Genomic DNA, 25,068 nt, shown 5'->3' on the forward strand with positions numbered 1-25,068 from the left:
GTGGTAAACTGGTTTAAAAAAGACCAATCAGACCTGCCCAAAACTTCCAGAGATCACCTTTCACAAAAATCTCCTGATTAAAACTATTACGAGTAATTGAACCATAATGAGAAGTTTTAATATCACAACAAACAATAAAGACATGCATTGGTCTGATCGGTCTTACAGACGAATAAATTATCAATTATAGTAAAAGTATTCTCCGTTACTCTTGTGCAAACATTAATAGTAGGAAACATACTGAAACTATACATCACATCACAAAAGCTTCAGCAAGTTTTATCATTCTGTTGCATTAAACCAAATTAAAATCACCCATAAAACTACACAATCCGGACATCACCGGGATCTTTTCTAATTGCGTTTCAATCAATTCAAGAAATTTTTGATTCGGCACTGAAGGGGGTTTATACACAATAACCATGAAAAATTTATCGTGCGTCTGGGTTCCAGCCTCCAACACTAAAGTCTCACACATCATCTCAACAAACACCGCTAAATCCTCTCTTACCCTAGCTTCGAGGCCAGATCTAACGTACGCCACCAACCCACCAGGCCTGAACTCGCTCCTATTCTTCCTAAAAAATCATAAGACTCAATATCGAATAGCTCTTCATTTCCAGCACTCAACCAAGTTTTAGTCAAATCAAAAACATCCATTTTTTGCACATTATAACAGAACTCAGATAAATAATCATAAGAACTATTCAGCCCTTGACAATTTAAACGAAGAAGCGCTAAATGATCTTGTCGATTCAAATCCAAATCATTCATTAATTCACAACCAAAAATATACTTCGACAGCTCATTTACACCTTGAATACTATGAAAAGTCACCTCATCCCAATCATCATGCAAAAAATCGTAAATTTCCTAAGAAAATTTCACAGAATTTCACTCAAGCAGTTCAATTTTATCTTTAAGTTACATCACAATCAGTTTTAGCCCTATGTACATACCTTGAATTCGTGCTTGTATACCTCCTTCTATGTAGCAAATAATAATAAGTGAATTCATAAATATACTCAGACAGCAAAAGTTACCAATTAATAAATAACTAATATTATTTTTGTTATATCGAACCAAAATAACTCAACAAATAGCTCATAAGCACTACTTTTTTCTTATTAAAAGACATAAAATGTCCGAATCTCCACAAATTCACTAAACAAAATTTTTTTTATTCGCTCATGCAATCAAGTCCATAGAGTTGCCCCTGCCATTTCCTTGCCTACGCTGTCGATGTGTTTGAATCAGGCTACTAATATCCGGTGGGATTTCATCAATCAAAAAAATATCCACTGGCCCTTAAAAAGTCGACAAATACATAGAAATGGTGGAATAGATCTCGTAATACAAGTTTCAAAACCTTTAGATTTACGAATACTAGTTCGGATAGCCAAAAGTTTTTTTCGAACTTCTCAAACATACGGGGAGAATCATTGGTTAAAAAAACATTCTGATTGCCCTTGATAGTTAGGAAGATTACAAGCCTGTTTTAGAACTGCCACTTTCAGCTCTTTATTTTCTATAGCAACCTTTATTATCTTTTTTCAGGCTTAACGTCAGCTATCTCGCAGTTTGGTACCTCATTAATCCTAAGGCCTGCCAAAAATTATATTACCAAAAATGGCCTTAGCGTTTCCAGTATCATTCACTGCCACGTTCCAGACTATAATGTTTTTATCTGTTTTGTTGCTTTCTAGCTTCATCATTGTATGCTTTAGGCTAGATAACTGGGATTTCAGAAAAGAATTTTCATCAACCAGCATTTAAATATGGCTCTTCAAATCTTTGGTTTTTACCTTAATTCTTATCACTTTAGGATTAACATTTTCCACCTCCAATTTCGATTTCAATACGGATTTTTCCGTCTTAGAAGTTCTTTAAAATTAATTTTCAGCTCATTTAACGTATTTAAACTTTCATTAACATATTATTTTATTGGAAATTACAAGTTGTAGTTCACTTTTTAAGAGTCAAAATAGATCGGAGGGTAACTAGCCCCCCCACGCCCTTTTCCCCCAAGGGCATTAGATAAACAGTGTATGATTTTCCGAAATATTTTTGAATAGTTTAAAACTCAGATAACAAAAACTCTGGTCTCAAAACAACCCCCTAGGGACCGGAAGCAGTCGTTGTGAGTTATTTCCTGGGGGTATATGCGGTTCTTATGGAGGGGAAGCTCGTATAAAATTCATAGAAGGCTCATTGCTTAAAAAGTGAAAGTTCTAGTTCGATTTTGAAGAGTCAAAAGAGATTGAAGGGCATCCAGCCCCCCCAATGCTCGTTTCCCCAAAAACCATTCGAAAAAAAATTTTGAGATGGTCATCTATTTTCATATAGTTCAAACTGAGATAACAAAAACTTCAGTATCAACAGCCCAAACGAACCATCCTTGAGATAACCATTTTTTTTTAATATTTCTCAACTCAGATTACAAAAACTACGGTGCCACCACAACTCCCCAGGTCCATGCGTATCTTGGACAATAGTTCAACCCATTCATGACTAAAAACAGCAGGTTTCACTTTTTTTTTTATCAAAATACTAGTATTTTTAGGGTGAAAATTGCATTTTTGTCAGTGTTAAGCTGATTATGACCATATATTTTTATTTATTTTTTGCTCTTTCTCTGGCCTCTGTTCATTTTCTACTTAGCTTTCACTACTACTAAAAGCTATGTACCCGCGTGAGATCTTTCCCATTAGAAATTAAATTCAAGATTTTTTTTCCAATATTTAAAAATACAGATAGTTAGAGTTTCTGCTCAAACCACTTAGATAATAGAAATACATTTTATTTGCCATGTGTACTTGCAGCATATTTTACAAGAAAAAGCTTAAGAAGCTAAAGCGAGGCTGATTTTTAGCCAGTTGAAAAGAAAAGAAAAGCCAAGAGCTCATATGGCACTTGTGACGAGGTCGGAAGAGCCAAGAGCTTCATCCCACCAAGTTTCATTACGATCATTCCCCCTCTAAGTTCCCCCAATGTCACCGGATTTGGTCGAAATTTAAAATAAAAGCTCTGAGAGACTAGATCCTTCTAAATATTAATCAGACAGTTCGTGGTAACGAACTGTAATAAGGAGCTACCCGGCTCAATAGTAACAGAAACTCTAAAAAATGGAATTTTGATACCAATAGTTACATTAAAAGAATCACATTTTTACGCTGATTCTAAATATACAAGTTTCATCAAGTTTAGTTTTACCCATCAAAAGTTACGAGGCTGAGAAAATTTGCCTTATTTTAGAAAATAAGGGGAAACACCCCCTAAAAGTCAAAGAATGTTAACAAAAATCACACCATCAGATTCAGCGTATCAGAGAACCCTACTGTAGAAGTAGGAATTTTGTATTTTTTGCCAGAAGACAGATCACAGATGCGTGTTTATTTGTTTTTTCTTTTCTCCAGGGGTGATCGTATCAACCCAGTGGTCCTAGAATGTCGCAAGAGGGCTCATTCTAATGAAAATTAAAAGTTCTAGTGCTCTTTTTCAGTAACAAAAAAATTGGACGGCACCTAGGCCCCCTCCCAAGCTCATTTTTCCCCAAAGTCACAGGATCCAAATTTTGAGATAACTGTTTGTTCAACAAAGTTGAAAAACTATTTATTATGTCTTTGGGGACGACTAGCTCCCCCAAACTCCCTGGGGGAGGGGCTGCAAATTTTGGGGACGTGTAAAGACGATTTCAGGGGAAATTTTTCACATTAAAGGGGGTTGGGGGAGGGAGTTACGTGGGAGGATCGTTCCATGGATGAATTTATCACGAGGGATGAAAATTTCCATGAAGGGGCCTAGGGACGACTAGCAGGATTTTCTAGTATTATTTTAAAGAACAATGAGAAAATAAATAAAAAAGAAAGGTTTTTTCTGGTGGAAGTAAGGAGCAGCGATAGAACCTAAAACGAGCAGAAATTATTGCACATATATAAGGAGGTTCCTCTCCTCCACAATACCTCACTATCTACGCTAAAGTATTTCTACTAATTTCAACTATTTATTCTACGGCGTTTGTGATTCAGGGGTCGTTAAAGAATTGGGACCAAGTTGAAGCTTTAGTGTAAAGAGCGAGGTATTGACAAGGGGGAGAACCCTTCATATGCGTAATAAAAATATACAAATATAGAATTTCGTTAAGTAAGTTAATTCGTAAGTTACGTATATTTATTATTAATAAAAACGTTCGTAAAAAAAAGAAGTTCTAATTGCCTTTTTAAGTAGCTAAAAATTGAAGTGCAACTAGGCCTCCTCCCTTACCTTTTTCTTATCAAAATTGTCCAGTCAAAACTATATGAAAGCCATTTAGCCAAACAAAAAAAAATATATGCAAATTTCGTTTTAATTATTCATATGCGGTGAGCCAAAATCAAAACATGCATTAATTCAAAACATTCAGAAATTAAATAAATAAATCGAGTTTTTTAACTGTAAGTAAGGAACGAAATTAAAAATTAAAACGAACAGAAATTATTCCGTTTATGAAAGAAGCTGTCCCCTCCTCAACGCCTCGCTCATTACCCTAAAGTTTTTTATTTTAAAAAAAAGTTGGGTTTTGAAGAAGTGTCTAAATGAAACTTCGATGAAACTACCTCGACTAGTAAGTTACCTGGTTGTTAGACATTAGGTTTTATTGCTCCTGTAAAAAAGAAGGGTAGCAAACAAGATTTCGCTAGTCCCTGTCCCATTACTCTTACTCAGGTATTTTCCAAGTTACATAAAAGCTTTTTAGCTAATTGGTTGAAAGTAAAAATAACCACAAATGTTGATCAAAGGCAATTCAGAAATGTGTGCTCTACTTCTATCACACACTATCTGGTTCACCTTTTGGACAGCATATGTATTAAACTTGAAATACCTGGCTCAATATTATCGCAGTTGACTTACAAAAAGATTTTGATTTAATGAACAACAATACATTAGTAAAAAAACTAACCAGTGACTTCCTAGTTGACCTAAAACGCAAGTCGTCAAATACCTGAATGTTTACTCTGATCCCCTCCCAATTTATAATGGTGTACCCCAAGGAAACCTCTTAGGCCAAATTTTATTTCTTACCATGATAAACAGTCTTGGTGTTGAATCCCCGAATAGATGGAAATTCTTTGAAGATTTAACTGTCTTAGAAACATGTATCAAAAATCTAAAAAGTAACCCAAGGGACATCTTGGAGTAAAAATCAGATGAAGCTGTTGCTAGTGATGTGAGAGTCAACCCTTTAAAGTCAACAGTTTTGACAATTAGTTTCCTATAAACTCCTCTTTCTTTCTCCTGTCCTATCCCCCCTGAAATGTCTATTAATACTACGAAATTACCTCTTTGTAACTGCCTCTTTGTAGGTCCTACCCTCTAATACGCTTGTCCTGTTTGGCATTCTGGCATCTCCAATAAAGTGTCAAACAGAATAGAGGCAGTTCAAAAAAGGTGCCTAAGAATTATCTTCAATGAGGGTACAGTGCCTTACATTTCCCTTCTTCGGAGAGTAAATTAAGTCACCCTTATGAAAAGGAGAGCACAATTTTCCTTGCGTTTTGCTTACAATGCCGTGCACAACCCTCGTCCTACTTCTCTTTTCCCTAGTGATCATTTCAACCCCCCCCCCCGAACCCGCCCCCCCACGCTTTGCTTCAAGAAAAATCCCCTTCTTACCTCAATAAGAGTTTCCACTGAAAGATATAGAAGAACGTTCATCCCTAACATAGTTGAAATTTTAAATCAATAGCCCCCTCTTCTCACTCTACTTTTATCTTAGAGTTTTGGTGTTTATTTTTCAATTGCGTACTTTATAGTGCTTGTTAGATAAACTTTTGTTTATCTAACAATTTTTCGTCACATTTTTTTTACCTTTTTTGCGTTGGCTCGACCTGGCCAACGCAAAAACTGACACAGTCACTTTTCACTGTGTCAGTCTCAATGGTCTTACAGCAAAATAATCTTCCTTAACTTTTTAGAAGGTGAGCTATAATTCGAAAAAAGGAACCAGTATATAAGAAACAGGGCCAGTATAGGCCCTCAACACCTGAAGAGTATACATAATAAAGTTCAATAAAGTCAATGCTGGAGAGTTGGCCCAGTATAGGCCAGCAAAGTATTCTCCCTTAATTTTTTAGAATGTAAGTTATAATTCGAAACAGGGAACCAGTGTATAAGAAACAGGGCCAGTATAATCTTCATTATCTTCAGCTAAATTCGACCCCGAAAGTGAGCCTACAAGTTCACTAGCCTCTTTGCTACTGAAATGAGTCATAAGATTCGACGTGGCATTAAACAAGATCCAAACTATCTAATGAACAGGAAAGACACAAAAAGCTAATTTAAGCCACTCTAATAAATCCAAAAATACCCCCCCCCCAAAAAAAAATGAACACTCATTTTTATACAATCCTAATAAGGAGATCCAAAACATCTTAATGAAAAGGAAACACGCAAAAAGGCAATTTAGGCCAGCGTAATAAATCCAAAAACACCCCAAATTAAATGAACTGCTCCAAATGGGGCCCGCAGGCCTCTAAAATTTATTTCGATGGAATATCATTAAAAAGTCGAAGTCCCCTTTTCCATTCTCTTTAACTATTCGCCGATAGATATTACTTTCTATACAAGAAGCAAATTGAGACCTGCCTTCGAAACAGGGAACCTTTTCATTGTGGTTTAGTAGAAAAGGGCTGTATGGGAGGAACCGGCTGATTGGGCGATAATAAAGGGGGAAAACCCCCTTATTGTTGCTTGTGTATTTTGTTACAGCTTTAGTACCTTCACTAATAGCCTGCATGGCAGCTCTCCGGGTAAGAGCAGCCTCAGAGCAGTTTGAACCTCTCTGCTAGTGATGGTGGACCTCTTGTTGTAGAGGATAGACGAGAGGCTTCCGCAGTAATCCTTTCAAAGTTATCGTTGACAAAGCTATTCATGATGCTCACTGCCTTACTAGAAACACAAGTGTCAGGGTTCACTTGCTTTGTCCGGTTGGAAATTTGTAAATGTACATGTAGTAGCTTTGCTTCCTCTTTTGTTTCCTAAATAAAAAAGAAGATGCCAACAGCACTCGGTGTTCCAAGGCAGTCAACTTTTGCAAAAACTTTTTACCATTTGTGTTTTAACCTTTTGCGTTTTCTTTTTATTTATTTATGATTTCTAATGTTTGTTTTTAAGCAAAACTAAAAAATATAATGCAGAAAGGGACATTTTTCCCATTAAAACAATTCCTTTTTGAGTGGAACTTACAATAAACTTTCAGATAGCCTGTGATTAAAACAAATAAAAGCGGTTTTCCTCAACTTTGCCCTCCCCTGCATTTCAAAAATATTATCATGCTATTTTTATCTTTCCAAAAATAATGCTAAGATAAAGTGATTTTTTAATACAAATTTGACATACAAGCCTCAAAATTTCAATATTTTGGGCCTTTTGAAATACAAGAAAATGCATCCGAGTTCCTTTGACTCATCTTTTGCTGAAAACTGTCGTGCTAAGGGGATTCTGATAAAAAAAAGGCAAAAAAAAAGAAAAGAAATTCCGAGATGCCTGTTTTTAGAAGCCTCCTTGTCCTCCTCATATTCTCCCTGTACTACCGCTAGTAGATATTTCAATACCAAAATCTAAAAGGCAGACATTCTTTACTTACTTATTCATATTTATATAATGATTGTAAATGTGTCGATTTTTTTTTTACAATTAGGATAATTTGTGATTTTCTTTGTTCGATATCAAACAAAGTCAAAAATATACTGCATAAAGGGACATTCCTCAAGTTACAAGTAAATTAGTCTTAAGTGGAATGTGTATTGAACTTTTATTTAGGCTGTGATCAAAACAAATAAAAACGGTTCATTTCCACTAACCCCCCCCCTCCCTCCGCATCTAGGAAACCTTACAGCGTAATTCATGTCTTTTAAATATAGTGCTAGAATAAAATGAAATTATTTTCATTGGAATACGAGTTTGACACTTTGAGCCTCAAATTTAGGTGTCGTTTCTTGTTGCTTTATCTTTTGTGTTTTTAGTTTGAGTTTCGGAATTAATTAATTTAGTTTGAGTTTCGGAATTAATTTCAAAGGGATTTTGCAAACACACATGCATGTATGTTGCATTGTCTGAAAGCACTTGCACTGGATTTCACTAATAAAAAATAAAAAGCGGACATAAGGATCTAAACTCCTAGCAAAAAGATGTTTATTGACATCGAACACTAGTTTTGACGGATTTCCACTATTCTCTGTCCCTTTGCTGGCAAATTACCACGGATGAAGCAATGAAAAAAATGTCTACATATAAAAAAAGGATCTGTCTATTCTTTAGTATAGGTTTCATTCCTCAAAAGCTTACCTCCTAATCAAAAATTCGAATAAAGCCATTCCAAACAAACACAAGCACGGCTGAAATTTCTCAGGTCGCGCACACAGAGAAATGTTAACCCGGGTACGGCGGTTTCCGAAATATAAACGCAAAACTTCGAAAATATGCATATATACGATATTTAGTCGCACTAGTGATTGAGAGAAGTAGAGAAGAATTGAATATCTCTTAAATTGAAGCTGCAGTGGCACCAGCATTTGTAGAATCCCAGAGCAAGGCTTCACCAGCCAAGAAGGAAAAGAAAGCAAAGGCTCCAAAACCATCTAAGGCTGCAAAACCTAAAGGGAATAAAAAGGTCAAGGCACCAGTAAACCACCCAAAATACACGGAAATGGTCACCAAATCCATTGCTGACCTGAAAGAACGCGGGAGATCTAGCCGTCAGGCCATTGTCAAATACATAATGGCGAATTTCCAGGTTGGCAATGATGCCAAAGTTGTGAATATGCATCTTAAGCAAGCTTTGAAGCGTTGCCTTGCAAATGGAATTGTTATAAATCCCAAAGGTACTGGCGTCAGTGGTTCTTTCAAGCTCGTAAAGCCTGTCAAAGCCGAAAATTCCAAGGCAGGAAAGCCTGCCAAGCCCATAGCTAAGAAAACCTCAGTCAAGAAAACAGCCATACCTACTGCAGTTAAAATGTCAACTTTCAGCCAAAAAGGCTACCAAGCCAACTGAAAAAGAAATAAAATGAATAATTTTAGAGTCATGAACCAAGGTTTTTAGTAGACGAATACTTAAAAAAAACAACAAAATATGTTTATTAGTTTTTTATTAAAAAAAACCTTCATTCCTTCTGAAACAAAACTACAAGTCCTCCAAAATGTTTCTACCTTCGAGATGACTACCTTATGGCTTCCTAGGATAGTTTGGATCAGTCGAAGTGTCGAGTATGAACAGCTTTTGTTCGTACAAATCAAATCAATATATGTAGAAGTATCGAATATAGGCCCTTCTTTTATTTTAACAGATTTTGTTGGTTCGTACAAATCAAATCGATACATGTAGAAGTGTCGAATATAGCCCCTTCTTTAGTATTAACAGCTTTCGTTCGTACAAATCAAATCTATACACGTAGAAATATCGAATAGAGGCGCTTCTTTTAGTATTATTAAACAAAAAAAACAAGTTTTTTATAAATGAAAGCAAGGAGCGACATTAAAACTTAAAACGAACAGAAATTACTCCGTATATGAAAGGGGGTTTTCCTCCTCGATGCCACGCTTTTTACGCTAAAGTTTGACTCTTTCTCTTAACTTTATATTTCAAAACAGTAAAAAACTTTAGCGTAAAGAGCGGGGCGTTGAGGAGGAAAAGCCCCTTTCATATACGGAGTAATTTCTGTTCGTTTTAAGTTTTAATGTCACTCCTTACTTTCATTAAAAAAAAAACTTGTTTCTTCTGTTTAATTTCTAGAAATTTTTGAATTAATGCATTTTTTTTTATCTTGGCTCTCCGCGCATAAATAATTAAAACAAAATTCGCATATTAATTTTTTTGGGCTAAATGGCTTTTTCATAGTTTTAACTGGAAGATTTTGAGAAAAAAGGAGCGAGAGAGGAGGCCTAGTTGCCCTCCCATTTTTTGATTACTTAAAAAGGCAACTATAAATTTTAATTTCTTAAGAACGTTTTCATAAGTAAAAAATATACGTAACTTACGAATTAACTTATATTAGTTAAGGGCCTGATATTTTAAATGATTTTTTTAGCTTGGGTTCTTCCTATCATGATTATGACACGCGAAATTCAAATAATCTTGTTCATGAGTTTCGGAATACTTCCCGGTCGGCTCAGGTCATCAGATACATGGGACCGTCCGTCTGGAATCCATTCCCACAGCAAGTTAAGGAATCAGAGAGTCTGCCTCAGCTGAAGTGTCGCCTCAAGGCCCATCTTCTGAACATTTAGTAATGTTGAGTATTTTAGATTGAGAGAAGGGTATCTCCCCCCATTTTGTTAAATTGACCATTAGTTTTTGTTTTTTTTTCTTTTTTGTGTTTTTTTTTCTTTTTTTGTAGTTTATTTATCTTATTTATTTTTATTTTTGATGTAAGTGAAATATTTTAAGGAATTGGATCGTATTTGATGTCAGCTATGCTTACAGGCCATCGCGGCCTATTTTTTTTTTAGCTGATGAATGAAAGTTTATTGTATTGTTTTTTGAATAAAATTACCTACCTACCTACTTAAGTAGCGAACTTCTATATTCGTATGTTTTTATTGCGTATATGAGGGGGTTCACCCCTCGTCGATACCTCGCTCTTTACACTAAAGCTTAAATTTTGTCCCAATTCCTTAAGAATGACCCCTGAATCACAAAGGCCGTAGAATAAATAGTTGAAATTACTAAAAATACTTTAGCGTAAAGAGCGAGGTATTACGAGGAGGTAAACCCCTCATATGCGTAATAATCTCTGTTCGTTTTAAGTTTTAATACTGCTCCTCACTTTCAGTAGAAAAAACTGTTCATATTTATTTTTTCATTGTTTTTTTCTAAATAATGTTAGAAAATCCTGCACCCCCTCCATTGAAAGTCTCTTCCCCCATGAGAAGTTCCTCCATTGAAAGATCCTCCCACGTAACCCCCCAACTCTCCCCCCAAGCCAAAAAATCCCCCTGAAAACGTCTGTACACTTCCCAGTAACCATTACTATATGTAAACACAGGCCAAAGTTTGTAATTTGCAGCCCCTTCAACGGGGATTGCGGGGAGTAAGTCGTCCCCAAAGACATAGTTATTAGGTGTTTGGACTATGGTGAATAAAATGGCTATCTGAGAATTTTGGTCTGGTGACTTTGGGGAAAAAATGAGCGTGGGAGGGGCATAGGTGCCATCCAATATTTTGGTCACTTAAAAGGGCACTAGAACTTATAATTTCCATTAGAATGAGCCCTTTTGCGACATTCTAGGACCACTGAGTTGATACGATCACCCATTGAAAAAAAAAACAAAAAAAAAACAAACAAACAAACAAATAAACACGCATCCGTGATTTGTCTTCTGGCAAAAAATGCAAAATTCCACATTTTTGTAGATAGGGGCTTGAAACTTCTACAAGAAGGTTCTCTGATGAGCTGAATCTGATGGTGTGATTTTTGTTAAGTCGTATGACTTTTAGGGGGTATTTTCCCCTATTTTCTAAAATGAGGTCAATTTTTCTCAGGCTCGTAACTTTTGACGGGTAAAACTAATCTTGATGAAACTTATATATTTAAAATCAACATCAAAATGTAATTCTTTTGATGAAACTATTGACATCAAAACATTTTTTAGAGTTTTGGTTACTATTGAGCTGGTTCCCTCCTTACTACAGTTAGTTACCACGAACTGTTTGAGCAGCTTTTGTTCGTACAAATCAAATCGATACATGTAGAAGTATCCAATATAGGCCATTGTTTAGTATTAACAGCTTTTTTCGTAGAAATCAAATCGATACATGTAGAAGAATCGAATATACGCCCTTCTTTAGTATTAACAGATTTTGTTCGTACAAACCAAATCGATACATGTAGAAGAATCGAAATACGCCCTTCTTCAGTATTAACAGCTTTTGTTCGTATAAATCAAGTCGATACATTGATGTTAAGGAGTTTGATGTTAAGGAGTTTGATGTTAAGGAGTAACATCAAAACTTAAAACAAAAAGAAACTATTGAGAGGAGTGCCGCTTCCACAATGCCTTGCTCTTTTCGCAGAAGTTTTGACTTTTTGCCCTATCCAACAGGTAGTGGTAACGAACTGTAGTAAGGAGCGACCCGGCTCCATAGCAAACAAAACTCTAAAAAATGAAATTTTTATACCAATAGCTATATCAAAAGAATCACATTTTAATGTTGATTTTAAATATATAAGTTTCAAGTTTAGTTTTACCAATCAAAAGTTACTAGTCTGAGAAAATTTGCCTTATTTTTGAAAAAGCGGGAAACACCCCCTAATAGTCATAGAATCTTAACTAAAATCACACCATCGAATTCATCGTATCAGAATACCTTGCTATAGAAGTTTCAAGCTCCCATCTACAAAAATGTGGAATTTCGTATTTCTTGCCAGAAGCCCGATCACCGGTGCGTGTTTATTTTATTTTTTTCCGGGGGTGTTCTTATCGACCCAGTGGTGCTAGAATGTCATGAAAGGGCTCATTCTAAATAAAAATAAAAATTCTATTGCCCTTTTTAAGTGACCAAAAAATCAGAGGCAACCTAGGGCCCCTCCCACGCTCATTTTTTTTCCCAAAGTCAGCGGATCAAAAATTTGAGATAGCAATTTTGTTTGGCGTTGTCCAAAAGCCTAATAGCAATGTCTTTGGGGATGACTTACTCCTCTACAGTTCAAGGAGAGGGGCTGCAAGTTACAAAAGTTGTCCAGTGTTTAAGTATAGTAATGGTTATTGGGAAGTGCACAAAGTTTTCAGGGGGATTTTATGGTTGGAAGGGGGATTGAGGGGAGGGGTTCACGTGGGAAGATCTTTCCATGGAGTAATTTGTTATGGGGGAAGATAATATCCATGAGAGGGCGTAGAATATTCTAGCACTACTTAAAAAAATGAGAAAATAAATATAGAAAAGTTTTTTCAACTGAAAGTAAAGAACAGTATTAAAAGTTAAAACGAACAGAAATTATTACGCACATGTGGTGTTCATCTCCTCCTAAATACCTCGCTCTTTACACTAAAGTATTTTTAGCCATTTCAACTACTTATTTTACGGCCTTTGTGATCCGGGGGTCATTCTTAAAGAATTGGGACAAAATTTAGGCTTTAGTGTAAAGAGTGAGGTATTAACGAGGGGAAACCCCCTAATATACTTAATAAAAATATACAAATATAGAAGTTCGTTCCGTAAGTTAATTCGAAAGTTACGTTTATTTTCTACTACTAAAAACGTTCGTAAAAAAATAGAAGTTCTAGTTGCCTTTTTAAGGAACCAAATATTGGAGGGCAACTAGGCCTCCTCCCCCACCCCTTTTTCCTCAAAATCTCTCGATCAAAACTAAGAGAAAGCTATTTAGCCAAAAAAAAAATTAATTTGGAAATTGCGTTTCAATTATTCATGTGCGGACAGTCAAAATCAAAAACTGTATTAACTCAAAAACGTTCAGAAATTAAATGAAAAAAAATCAAATTTTTTAACGGAAAGTAAGGATCTACATTAAAACTTAAACGAACCGAAATTACTCCGTATATTAAAGGGGCTTTTCCCTCCTCAACGCCCCTCTATTTACGCTAAAGTTTTATAACTGTTTTAAAAAGTAAAGTTGAGAGAAAGAGTCAAACTCTTTTAAGTTTTGAATTTTTTTTAAATTAAAATAAAATCGTTTTAAGTTTTAAAGTCGCTCCTTACTTTCAGTTATTTTTTTTTCCCCTTAAGAACGATTCCTGTAACACAATGGCTATTTAATTAGATTAATAAACTTTGTTTTAAAATTTTAAAAGAAAACTCGAGTTTTTTTCTCGAGTTTTACACAGCGTGAACTTGAGTGAGTGCCGCATAATACACATGTACCAAAATTCCTCCCCCCAACGAAAACTAAAAAACAAAAATCCAATAAAATACTTAAGTTTGGAAAGTCTTATTTACCAGGGGGTATTTATCGGGAGTATTTTTCATGGGAGATGGGGGCTATATTCCACGGCGGGTATTTTCTGCGGGGGGATGTATTTTGTGCGGGTTGTTCTCCGAGGGGGCGTTTTCTGCGGGGAGGGGGACTTTCCTCAGGAAGGTATAATTTGGAGTATAAATAGGAGTATCATTTTCGGTCACTGGCATCATCTACCTTAAACCAAGGCTGCAGCTAGGGGGTTGAGGAGAGGACAACCCCTTTCATATACGGAGTAATTTCTGTACGTTTTAAATTTTAATGTCGCTTCAAGTTTTAGTTGCAAAAAATGCAACTAGATTTTTTTATGAACGTTTTTGTTAGTAATAAATATACGTACCTTTTGAATTAACTTACGTAACGAACTTAATTATATGTGTATTTTTATTATGTATATGAGGTGTTTTGCCCTCGTGTCAATACCTCGCAATATACACTAAAGCTTTAATTTTATCCCAAATCCTTAAGAATGACCCATGAATCACAAAGGGCGTAGAATAAATAGTTGAAATTACTAAAAATACTTTAGCGTAAAGAGTAAGGTATTGTAGATGAGACAAACCCCTCATATATACGTAATATTTTGTGTTCGTTTTAAGTTTTAATGCTGCTGATTAGTTCAAGTTGAAAAAAATACTTATTTTCTCACTGTTTTTCTTTTTAAATAATTCGAGAAAACCCTTAGCCCCCTTCATGTAAATTTTCTTCCTTCATGATAAATTCCTTCATGGAAAGATCCTCTCACGTAACCCCCTCCCCCTGACTCACCCACACTCCAAGGCGAAAAAGTCCCCCTGAAAACGTCTGTACGCTTCATAATTGCCATTGCTGTGTGTAAACAATGGTCAATGTTTATAACTTGCAGCCCTTCCCCCGGGGACTGTGGGGGATTAAGTCGTCCCGAAAGACATAGTAATTAGGTTTTCGAACACTTTGAATAAAGTGGCTATCTCAAAATTTTGAGCCGATCACTTTGGGGAGAAATGTGAGTGGGAGGGGGCCTAAGTGCCTTCTAATTTTTTTGGGCACTTAAAAGGACACTAGAACTTTTAATTTCTGTTAGAATGAGCCCTCTTGCGACATTGTAGGATCTCTGGGTCGATACAATCACCCCTGGGAAAAAAAACAACAAACTAACGAACATGCAACCACGATCTGTCTTCTGGCAAAAAATACAAAATTCCACGTTTTTGTAGATAGGAGCTTGAAAGTTCTATAGTAGGGTTTTCTGATACGCTGAATCTGATGGTTTGATTTTGTTAAGATTCTATGACTTTTGAAGGGTTTTTCCCCTTATTTTTTAAACTAAGGCTAATTTTCTCAGGCTTGTAACTTTTGATTAGCAAGACTAGACTTGATGAAACTTATATATTTAAAATCATATATTAAATGTTAAATTATATATATTAAGTTCTTTGGATGTAACTATTGGTATCAAAATTACGGTTTTTAGAGTTTTGGTTACTATTGAGCCGGGTCGCTCCTTAACTGTTCGATTAGCTGCAGTGTAAGTCGTACGACAGACATCAAAAGAAAAAAACACAGCTTATACTCGCTCGTGAAGATCAGAAACCCACTGACTGCATTCGTATCTAACAGGTCGTGGTAACGAACTGTAGTAAGGAGCGACCCGGCTCAATAGTAATCGAAACTCTAAAAATGGAATTTTGATACCAATAGTGACATCAAAAGAATCGCATTTTAATTCTGATTTTAAATATATAAGTTTCATCAAGATCAGTTATACCCCTCAAAAGTTACGAGCATGAGAAAATTTGCCTCATTTTAGAAAATAGGGGAAAACATCCCGTAAAAGTCACACAATCTTAACGAAAATCACACCATCCGATTCAGCGTATCAGAGAACCTTATTGTAGAAGTTTCAAGCTCCTATCTACAAAAATGTGGAATTTCGCGTTTTTTCCCCAGAAGACAGATCACGGATGTGTGTTTTTTTGTTTATTGATTTTTTGTTTTTTTCCCCAGGGGTGATCGTATCGGCTGAGTGGTCCTAGAATGTCGCGAGAGGGCTCATTGCAACGGAAATTGAAAGCTCTAGTGGCCTTTTTAAGTGACGAAAAAAATTGGAGGCAACCTAGGCCCCCTCCCACGCTCATTTTTTCCCAAAAGTCACCGACCAAAATTCTGAGATAGCCATTTTATTTACCATAGTCGATAGCCCTAATAACTATGTCTTTAGGGACGACTTACTCCCCCGCAGTCCCCGTGGGAGGGGCTGCAAGTTACAAGCTTTAACCTGTGTTTACATACAGTAATTGTTACTGAGAAGTGTACAGACGTTTTCAGGGGGAATTTTTTGTTTAGGGGGGAGATTTGAAGAGGGGGTTACATGGGAGGATATTTCCATAAAGAAACTTGTCATGGGGGAAGAGAATTTCAATGAAGGGGGCGCAGATTTTTCTAGCATTATTTGAAAAAACAATGAAAAAATAAATATGAAAAGTTTTTTCTACTGAAAGTAAGGAGCAGCATTAAAACTTAAAACGAAAAAAAATTATTAGACATATGAGGGGTTTATCTCCTCGTTATACCTCACTCTTTACGCTAAAGTATTTTTAGTAATTTCAACTATTTATTCTACGACCTTTGTGATTCAGAACTCATTCTTAAGGAATTGAGACAAAATTTAAGCTTTAGGGTAAAGAGCGAGGTATCGACGATGGTTCAACCCCCTCATACACGCAATAAGAACATACGAATATAGAAGTTCGTTACGTAAATTAATTCGTAAGTTAAGTATATTTTTTACCAACGAAAATGTTTGTAAAAAATTAAAAGTTCTAGTTGCTTTTTTAAGTAATCAAAAAATTGGAAGGCAACAAGGCCTCCTCCCTCGCTCCTTTTTTCTCAAAATCTTCCGATTAATTGCAATTAATTAATATGCAAATTTCGCTTTAATTATTTATGTGCGGAAAGCCAAGATCAAAACATGTATTAATTCAAAAACGTCCAGAAATTAAATTAGAAAAAACAAGTTTTTTTAATGAAAGTAAGGAGCAACATTAGAACTTAAAACGAACAGAAATTACTTCGTATATGAAAGGGGTTTTTTCTCCTCAATGCCCCGCTCTTTACGCTAAAGCTTTTTACTGTTTTAAAAAGTAGAGTTAAGAGAAAGACTCAAAATTTAGCGTAAAGAGCGGAGCGTCGAGGAGAAAAGGCTCCTTTCATATACGAAGTAATTTCTGTTCGTTTTCAGTTTTAATGTTCCTCCTTACTTTCATTTAAAAAAAACTTTTTTTAATTTAATATAATTAAAAACATTTACTTCATGTACTTATCGCATAGCGTCCCACATTTTTTTCTTTTTGTTTACAGGACTGGGTGCGAGCACTGGACATTTATCAATTATGCTCATATTTCAAGTTCAACACAATAACATATGTGAAGAGAACCATACTGTGACACTATGCTTACTTACTTTTAAGCCCTAAAGAATAAAAAATAAAAAATCTTCCAGAAAAATCCTAAAGAATAAAAATCTTACAGAAAAAAATTTCTTGCAGAAAAATACCAAAGACACGGATTTTCCATTTCTTTCTACTTATCTTTCTCACAGTTTCTTTCATTTTTTCTTCGTAATAACGTGCTTTGCTGCTTTTAAATTTGCACTTTTCTACAAAATAGGTTTGAGAGGTACTTTTTTAACTTGTCACTGGGACAAATTAAAGCATTGAAGAAAAGGAAATATATATATATATATATATATATATATATATATATATATATATATATATATATATATATATATATATATATATATATATATATATATATATATATATATATATATATATAATATATATAAATTTATAATTCATTATGTTATAAGTTAATGTTTATGATTTTAAACATAATGAACATCAATTATATCTGGCTTCTAAAATATGCACCCTCATTAAAAATTTCTCTAAAGAAAAAATTGTTCTGGGAACACATATAAAAATGTTAATTGTGCAGATATGTTACATTGAAGTTATATATGCTCACTGACCATAATCATCGGAAATTACCATTTCAATAAAAATGTTTGTGAAGAAAACATTTTACTTTGATATTTTTGAACATGTTTATGAACATAGATTTTCAAAATAAGCCTACATGGTAATGAGCATAATTATCATTAACCATATTTGATATCTGGAATGCAGTCTCCCACTAAAAATATGTGTGAACTAAAGATTTTACTTTGAACATATATGAACATATTTAGGAACAAACGTATATTAACATATGTGCTGATGAGCATAGTGAATTTTAATAATAATTATTTTCTGGAATATACCCTCTCAGTAAAAATATCTGTAAAGTAAGTATTGCTCTTGAAATATATACAAAAATGTTTATGAGCACATATATTAAGGTATATATTACACTTTAAGATATAGGCTCAAGAAAAAACTATTATGGATTATTATTTACCTCTGGAATACATCCTCCCAATAAAAATGTTTGTGAAGAAAACACTTTACTTTGAACATATATAAGCATATTTATGAGTATAAACGTTACATGGTAACGCAATAACATATGTTCATAAACATAATGATCAACAAATACCTATAATTGTTGGCTTCTGAAATGTACCCTTGCAATAAAAGCTTGGTGAAGAGAACATTTTCCCTGGAAAATACACAAGTCTATGAACGTATTTATGAGAATATAACTTACATGCTGGCATATATACCCATGAACATAGGAATCATCAATTATACTTAGTTCCTAAAATGCGCTCTCTAGAATTTTAGGCATGTGACCCTTATAAATGGGTTCCTGGTGGACGTTGAGGTTTCACAAAGCCGCTTTCATGCGTTTCTTATGAGGTTTGCTGAAACCCTTTGAAACGCTTTGAGGTTTCTTGCTGAAACTCGCTTTCATACTGAGGTTTCACCTAGCCACTTTTATACGAGAACCAGCTTGTTTCTTAGTTATTTTTGATCAGAGTTATTTTTATTAGTTATTTTATTGTTAGTTTCTTAGTTATTTTGTTCACAAAGCCGCTTTCATGCGTTTCTTATGATGTTTGCTGAAACCCTTTGAAACGTTTTGAGGTTTCTTGCTGAAACTCGCTTTCATATTGAGGTTTCACATAGCCGCTTTTATACGAAAACCAGTTTGTTTCTTAGTTATTTTTGATCAGAGTTATTTTTATTAGTTATTTTATTATCAGTTTCTTAGTTATTTTGTTTAGGTTGCAACACTATACACTATGAATGCCTTGTGTTAACTGTGGATTGAACTCCGTTTTGAACGTATAAACCTAATTTTGGACTTCAAATCTAATAACAATGGTGTAGCCTATTTATTTGTTTTAGTTGGCTGTAAAAAAATGTTTTAATTCCTTCTGATGACTTTTACGTTACGAACTGGTACGCAGGAGTCAATGGACAAATTTGGATCGTCACTCGATGTAACACTGATGATGCATTCCAAAATATCTGAAATTCCACTTTCCAATGCTTCAAGAATTTCCTCACCCAAGTTGTCAAGAACAATGTCGGCAATGGCCTCAGCTACCCAGTCAAGGCCATCAAAGCCCTGAAATGTGACCTGAGGGGATCTGCAAAAGAATAAACATTATTTTGTATCTGAGTAAACCCTATTTTGGGCAGAAAATGAACGTCATTAAACAATCTATTCTATCGAATGAAGCACTTAAACAGATTTTGTTTTTGTGGAGAGGGCTATATTTAATATATAACTCACCTTTAAGTTGTAAAAATGCGGACAAAGTAAAAAAAGTCTCCGTTAAGGTTTAAAATCAAATGACAGCTCAAATCACCTATTAAGCCCAAAAACATATTTTTTAAAAGAAGTTAACTTTGGTAATGGTATTTTAATGGAACCACATTTGGAATTCACTTCGGACATGTTTCATCTAGTTAGTAATTTTGAATTTTAAAAAATTTAATTCGGTTTTTCATTTGAATAAAAATTCAAAGCATATTGCCCCCTGCAACATAGAAAGTTTTTTGACTAACTGGAATACTCAAGCATTAAAAAAGAAAAGAAAATCCTATTACAGTTCTGTCAAATGAGATTTCCGTATTTGAAGCCAGAATATTTAGTTGTTTTTTTTTTAATAAATAGAAAAATGAGTTTTTCTCACCTGAAAGGAAGGAGCAACATTAAAACTTGAAACACACAGAAATTACTCATTGTGAGAGGGAGCTGCCACCTCCTCAAACCCTCACTTTTTTAAGAGTGTTTTCAGTGCTTTAATTGTTTTTTATTCCAACTCAACAACCCTCTTGCATCAGCAGTCTTTTTTAAATATTTGGCACAAAATTTCGACTTTTATTTTTGAGAGCTAGGGGTTGGAGAGGGACTTCCCACGTCATACACAAAACATTTTCTGTTCCTTTAAGTTTTAATATTGCTCAGTTCAGAAAAAAATATTTCGGGTTGTTTTTCAGATCTTATCCAGACCTGTACAAAGTTGGGTTTGGGGTATCGGTCCTGTGAAAGTCGGAATTTCTTGCTAATAAATTGTACACATCGATAATCCTAAACTGGTTACAAGTGACCCACTTTTTTGCTTGTTTATCTTAAAAATCAAAATGTTGAATTTTAATTAAAATTTAGAGAAATTTTAATGTTAAGTCTAATTTTCGATAAACAGTAATTTTCCTGAATAAATCCTTAATAATATTTCTACTACATAATTTTGGGTGGACGAAAAGGGGTGTTATTGTTCACATGGATGAAAATACTAGGCGACTTCAGATCTTCTATGCGGCTGAAGCCATCGTGACTTCTACAATAGGGTATATCTGTGCGCAATATACATTATATGTTTAAAAACATTTAAACATGGAATACAAATAGATAAGCGAAACATTGTTATTTCAAATCACTAAAAATAAAACTTGAAGTAGTACCTGCAATGGCCTACCCCAAGAAACTTCTTGGCAAGGTTCTTGATCTACCGGCTCGCTTTTTTTCCACTAATGTGTTAATAGGCGGGTAAATGTAATATCTTGTGCTACTTTGAAACAGATTGTAACAATGAAAAGCGCACTATACACACTATGCCCCCAAACACCAATAATAAATACGCAGAAATATTCTCAGAAATCATGTGGACTAGATATCAGTTTATACCACCCCCATCACCAAAACTCACTATACTTATATGAAAGCTGAAAAAGAGTTGTAATATTTAGGCATTAAATGTGCTATTTAAAACATCTGTCCCACACTGTTTACAAAATAACATACTGTTCCCCCTCCCAATAATTGATGCACACTTACAAATCACTGTGTATGATTTTGTGAACAATCATGAAACATTATTTTTTAGTTAAATAAAGCTTTAGAATAAACACATGAAAGATTTTTCCACAACAAGTAAGGATGTAATAGCCAACAGAACTATTATTAAGTTTTTTTTCTAAATGAAGGGGGATGAGAGATTAATCCCCCCCGTCATAATTCTTTCAATGTTAATCCAAAGGATCGTGAAGAGTTAATCAATTTGGGCATTGAAATGCACTATTTTAGGCTTCCGCCCCACTCCTCAACCCACAAAATGACCCACCACGAAGAACACTTCCAGGGGAGGACCTCCCTCCCCCAAAATTTTTACATGACTCGTAGAAACGTAACAAAATGAAAATAAACAAATTTTTTATGCGTTCTCTGAAGTTTTTTTGTAACCCCCCCAAAAACAAAATGATTTTGTACCCTCCCCCCTATTCGAAAAATCTCCTGGATACGGCCCTGTCAACGTCCCCTCCTTTATAATAGATAATGTTCAATTTTACATCATTATGTATAATTCCATGAAAAATTCAAGCGAATCAACTCAGTTAAATCAAGCATTAAGATAAATGTCTATTTTGACCATTTATCTTTTATGTACTTTGTTCCTTTTTAGGAAAGAAATACAAACAGAAATTATTCCGTATATGAAAGAGGTTATCCCCTCCTCAACACCTCGCTTTTTACGCTGAAGTTTGACTCTTTTTTACAACTCGACTTTTTAAAACAATTTAAAAACTTTAGCGTAAAGAGCGAGGCGTTGAGGATGGGACAACCCCTTTCATATACGAAATAATTTCTGTTCGTTTTAGTATTGTTTCTCCATACTTACAGTTAAAATACTTGTTTTTTTATTTAATTTTGGATCGTTTTTAATTAATATATGTTTTGATTTTGGCTCACCGCACACGAATAATTAAAATGTAATTTGCATATTAATTTTTTTGGCTAAATGGCTTTCTCATAATCTTGATCGGACGATTTTGATAAAATAAGGCTTGGGGGAGGAAGCCTAGTTGCACTCCTATTATTGGATAATTAAAAAGGCAACCAGAACTTTTTTTTACGAACGTTTTTATTAGTAATAGATATACGTAACCTACGAATTAACTTACGTAACGAAATTCTATATTTGTATATTTTGATAACGTATATGAGGTGTTCTCCGCCTCATCAATACCTCGCTCTTTACACTAAAGCTTTCATTTGGTCCAAATTCCTTAAGAATGACCCCTGAATCACAAAATCCGTAGAATAAATGGTTGAAATTACTAAAAAATACTTTAGCGTAAAGATTGACGTATTGTTGAGGAGACAAACCCCTTTATACACGTAATAGTTTCTGTTCGTTTTAGGTTCTAATGCTGCTCCTTACTTCCACCTGAAATTTTTTTGTTTATTTATTTTCTCATTCTTTTTTTAAATAATGCTAGATAATCCTGGGGCACCTTCATAGAAATTTTCTTTCCTCATAATAAATTCCTCCATGGAAAGATCCTTCCACATAACCCCCTCCTTCGAGCCCCCCTTTAACGTGAAAAAGTCCCCCTGAAAATGTCTGTACACGTCCCAATAATGATTATCAAATTTAATTGTGGTCAAAGTTTATAACTTGCAGCACTTCCCCTGGGGACTGTGGGGTATTAAATCGTCCCGAAAGACATAATTACTAGGTTTTTCGACTACACTGAACCAAATGGCTTTCTCAAAATTTTGATTCGGTGACTAGGCCTAGGTGCCCTCCAATTTTTTGATCACTTAAGAGGGCACTATAACTTTTCATTTCCGTTAGAATCAGCCCTCTCTCGACATTCTAGGATCACTGGGTCGATATTCTCACCCATGGGGCAAAAAAAAAAAAAATAAATAAATAAACACGCATCCATGATCTGTCTTCTGGGAAAAAACACAATATTCCACATTTTTGTAGATAGGAGCTTGAAACTTCTACATTAGGGTTCTCTGATACTTTGAATCTGATGGTGTAATTTCCGTTAAGATTTCATCAACTTTAATGGGTGTCTCCCCTATTTTATAAAATAAGGCAAATTTTCTCAGGCTCGTAACTTTTGATGGGTAAAACTAAACTTGATGAAACTTATATATTTAAAATCAGCATTAAAATTTGATTCTTTTAATGTAACTATTGGTACTAAAATTTCATTTTTTTAGAGTTTCGGTTGCAATTGAGCCGGGTCTCTCCTTACTGCAGTTAGTTACCACGATCTGTTTGAAAAAGAATTATAAACTAATAATAATTTTAATTAAATCAAATGTCATTAAAATTATTTTTTGGTATAATAGCAGTCACATTATTCAATTTCCAGTAGCCTAGTACTATTTTAAAAAAAAATTTCACAGCAAATTTCGCTGCTTCCTAAAAATCAACTTAAATTTCAAATACCTTCTAAAATTTGTGAAAAGGTCTATTTAGACTTGACATCTTTTTTTTTTAGGCTGGTTACAGATGCCACTATGATGTTCAAGGTGTTGGAGATGACGCAGATATAAATGTTCTTATTCCTTATGTTAGTGCTAGGTTTTCTTCGTCCACTTTTCTACTCAACACAACGACCACAATGAACAGTTTTCAGATACTGAACATAGGGTAAGTTTTTTTTTCCTACTTGGTAAAATCAAAGACTGAAAGAACAAAGAATATCAATGGTCGGTTCTAAATATTCCAGTTCATTTTTAATGCTTCCGCAGAGTTTAAACTCAAAATCAAGAGCTTTCATCTAATGATAATATTCCACAAAACTATTTGTAACTTCAATATATGAATACAGAATTTTCACATCATGAAAAAGTTTCTGATTATATAAGCTGAAAGTTAAAAAGGGTAGTAACTTTCCTGGAATCTATGACGTTAGTAGACTCTAGGATGAAAATTCGATAGGTATTTTCCAGAAACACTTGAATATGAATCTAGAGAGTTTAAAATTTGGTGATGTAGAATATAGGTGGAATAATTTTAGGAGAAAGTCTGTTGGAGTAGTAAAAGGTGTCCTAGCAAGCAAAATTAGAGAAGTAACTATGATTATTAGCAAAACACTTTAAGTTTAGTAGAAATGAAAAGGGATTTCTACAAGAAGTTTTGAGATACAGATCGTATGAGAATAAAAGAACTTAAGTCAAATACACTAGAGAAATTGGTAAACTTTGAATTAAGGAGATTTAAAATAGAGGCCTTGGATAAAATTGCAAAGGATCTGGAAGATGCAGTTGAGCGGTATAGTAGTAATATACTGCGCTACCATGTTAAGAAACAGAGAAGAAGTAGGAAAGTTGAACTTCACCCAGTTAAAGACAGCAACAGTACCTCAGTTAGTGACAAGGAAGCTGTTAAACAGAGATGGTTAGGGTCTTTCAAGGATAAGTTAAACCATGATCAACTTTTAGGACATGATGTAAGAGAGAATAAAAAACTTTTCAGGGAAAGAACGATTAATCTGGGGGAAGAGTTAAAGAAAGCAATAAAGATTATAAATTAATTGAATTTCAGGTACTAAGCAGGTCGTCCTTGTCTGGGTTGGGAGGATGTCATAAATAAAGATTTAAGGAAATGGAAACTTCCTGGGAGGGTGTAAAGAGGGAGGCTTTAAATAGATTAGGCTAAAGGAGGAGCGTGCGTAGCTGTGTTGGCCTCAGGCGGCTTGGTGCTGCAGTGAGTTATTAGAAGAAGAAGAAGAAGAAGATAGTGTGGATAATATGTTTTAAAATATGGTGGCAGCGAAGAAAGAGATAAATTGCTGAAAATTACCAGTATGATTTGGAAAAATGGAAAGGACCGAGTGATTTTAGGAAAGCTTTAATTAAACCCCCATTATAAGAA

General features: G+C 34.6%; 1 protein-coding gene across 1 annotated transcript in view; it reads right to left on the reverse strand.

Annotated features, from left to right (window-relative positions):
• Positions 1–19,255: 19,255 nt before the first annotated feature.
• The window catches only part of LOC136037260 (uncharacterized), a 31,398-nt gene continuing 25,585 nt past the window's right edge, over positions 19,256–25,068 (reverse strand). The window contains exon 5 of the mRNA XM_065719895.1: positions 19,256–19,530. Within this exon, the coding sequence (XP_065575967.1) occupies positions 19,305–19,530 (226 nt within the window). The 3' untranslated portion in view covers positions 19,256–19,304. The remainder of the gene's footprint in view (positions 19,531–25,068) is intronic.

The sequence above is a fragment of the Artemia franciscana genome, chromosome 2 (assembly GCF_032884065.1).
Source record: "Artemia franciscana chromosome 2, ASM3288406v1, whole genome shotgun sequence".
Lineage (NCBI taxonomy): Eukaryota > Metazoa > Arthropoda > Branchiopoda > Anostraca > Artemiidae > Artemia > Artemia franciscana.